This window comes from Atta cephalotes (genome assembly GCF_000143395.1).
Source record: "Atta cephalotes unplaced genomic scaffold scaffold00051, whole genome shotgun sequence".
NCBI lineage: Eukaryota > Metazoa > Arthropoda > Insecta > Hymenoptera > Formicidae > Atta > Atta cephalotes.
In genome coordinates this window covers 1896436-1898257 of record NW_012130115.1, presented here as the reverse complement: position 1 = coordinate 1898257, position 1822 = coordinate 1896436, and the positions used below count along the sequence as shown (strand labels likewise).

The 1822-nt window shown below is 27.9% G+C and overlaps 1 protein-coding gene across 1 annotated transcript in view; it reads left to right on the top strand.

Annotated features, from left to right (window-relative positions):
- LOC105622980 (protoheme IX farnesyltransferase, mitochondrial) overlaps positions 1-1490 on the top strand; it is a 3966-nt gene extending 2476 nt beyond the window's left edge. Inside the window, exons 3-6 of the mRNA XM_012204384.1 lie at positions 88-283; positions 380-555; positions 622-939; positions 1267-1490. Coding sequence (XP_012059774.1) covers positions 88-283; positions 380-555; positions 622-939; positions 1267-1490 — 914 coding nt within the window. The remainder of the gene's footprint in view (positions 1-87; positions 284-379; positions 556-621; positions 940-1266) is intronic.
- Positions 1491-1822: the final 332 nt, after the last annotated feature.

Here is a 1822-nt window from a genome sequence, read left to right as displayed (position 1 = left end):
TTATATATATATATATATATATATATATATATATATATATATAATATAAAATTTACTAACCAAAATTGAAATTCTATTTTATTATAGCTCTTGTTGTAGCAACAACTATGGCTGGATATGCACTAGCTCCTGCACCATTTGACCTTTATACATTTGCAATGTGTTCTTTAGGAACAGGCTTAGTCTCCGCCACTGCAAATACAATTAATCAGTTCTTTGAAGTTTCTTTTGATGCACAGATGTCACGAACAAAAAATCGAGTATTAGTACGTGGTCATTTAACGTAAGTTCTTTAAACTTTTTTATTTCGACATAATTAGATTTATGTAACTTGATACTAAGTATAATGACAATTGTATATATACATATACATCATCAGGCCTGTTCATGCAATAGCATTTGCAGCAGTATCTGGTATTATTGGATTGTCCATATTGTACCATGAAGTAAATGGTATCACGGCAATGCTGGGTGCTAGCAATCTTATTTTATATACGCTTATATATACTCCCATGAAACGTGTTAGCATTGCCAATACATGGATTGGCTCTGTTGGTGAGTATATATCTTTACGTGTATCATAATATTATAACTAAACTTGCATTATAATTTTCTTTGCAGTAGGAGCTATCCCTCCTCTTATGGGGTGGGCAGGTTGTTGTGGCAATATATTGATGCCAGGTGCTTGGATAATGCCTGCTATTTTATATGCGTGGCAATTTCCACATTTTAATGCTCTTTCATGGAACTTAAGACCAGATTATTCACGAGCTGGATATCGAATGATGGCTGTTATAAATCCAAATTTATGTCGTAAAACAACTGTGAGATATACAGTCATTTTAATGGCTCTGTGTTATTTAGCTCCTGCATTGGATGTAACCTATTGGTGGTTTGCATTGGCTTCGACGCCACTCAATGCATCTTTTCTGTATCTAGGTATAATATATTTTTATTATATATATATATTTTTTTTAATTATATAAAATTTACATACACAATATATTTAAAAATTAGAGTCAAATTTTTACAGTGTATTAAAAGAAAAGAAGAAAAAGATAATAGTTTATCTAATTAAATTATTAAAGCTATTTTATAATCTATGATTTTATAGCTCTTTGAATAAATTATTGCTTAAAACATAATTTGACACATTTCAATATGCTGTATAAATTTGACCTCAATCTTTTTAGATATTTCGTATATATATATATATATATATGCTATTTTTTTCTATATAAGTACATGATATTTCTATAATTTTAGCTTGGATATTTAATAAGCATTCGGATAGTGCAAATTCTAGAAGATTATTTCGATTTTCGTTACTTCATCTACCTCTGTTGATGGTGCTAATATTGTCAAGTAAAAAATATTGGGCTAACACAGACAAACAGGGAGATAAAATCGAATCTTCTCATAACGAATCAGCAAAGAAGAATGATTTACTGACTATTTTCACTGCACCTATCGCTACTTCTTCTGTATAGAATATTTTATTCCGTTGGACATGTCGCAGTAATAGTACAAATTATTACAATATCGTCATAAATTTCAGGTAGAAGATTCTAAGACTTATATTACCTCATTAACTTTTCAAAATACGATATTGTAAAATAGACTGCAGATATATTCAATTGGATTTGTAGTATTTGGTATTAATTTAAAAAATAAACGAAAATAATATCAAGTATTCTCACAAAAAATTGTAATAAAATTCATCAGAAACGAACAGTTAAATGTTATGTACATTCATACACATATATATATATATATATATATATATATATATATATATATATATATATATATATTATTAATT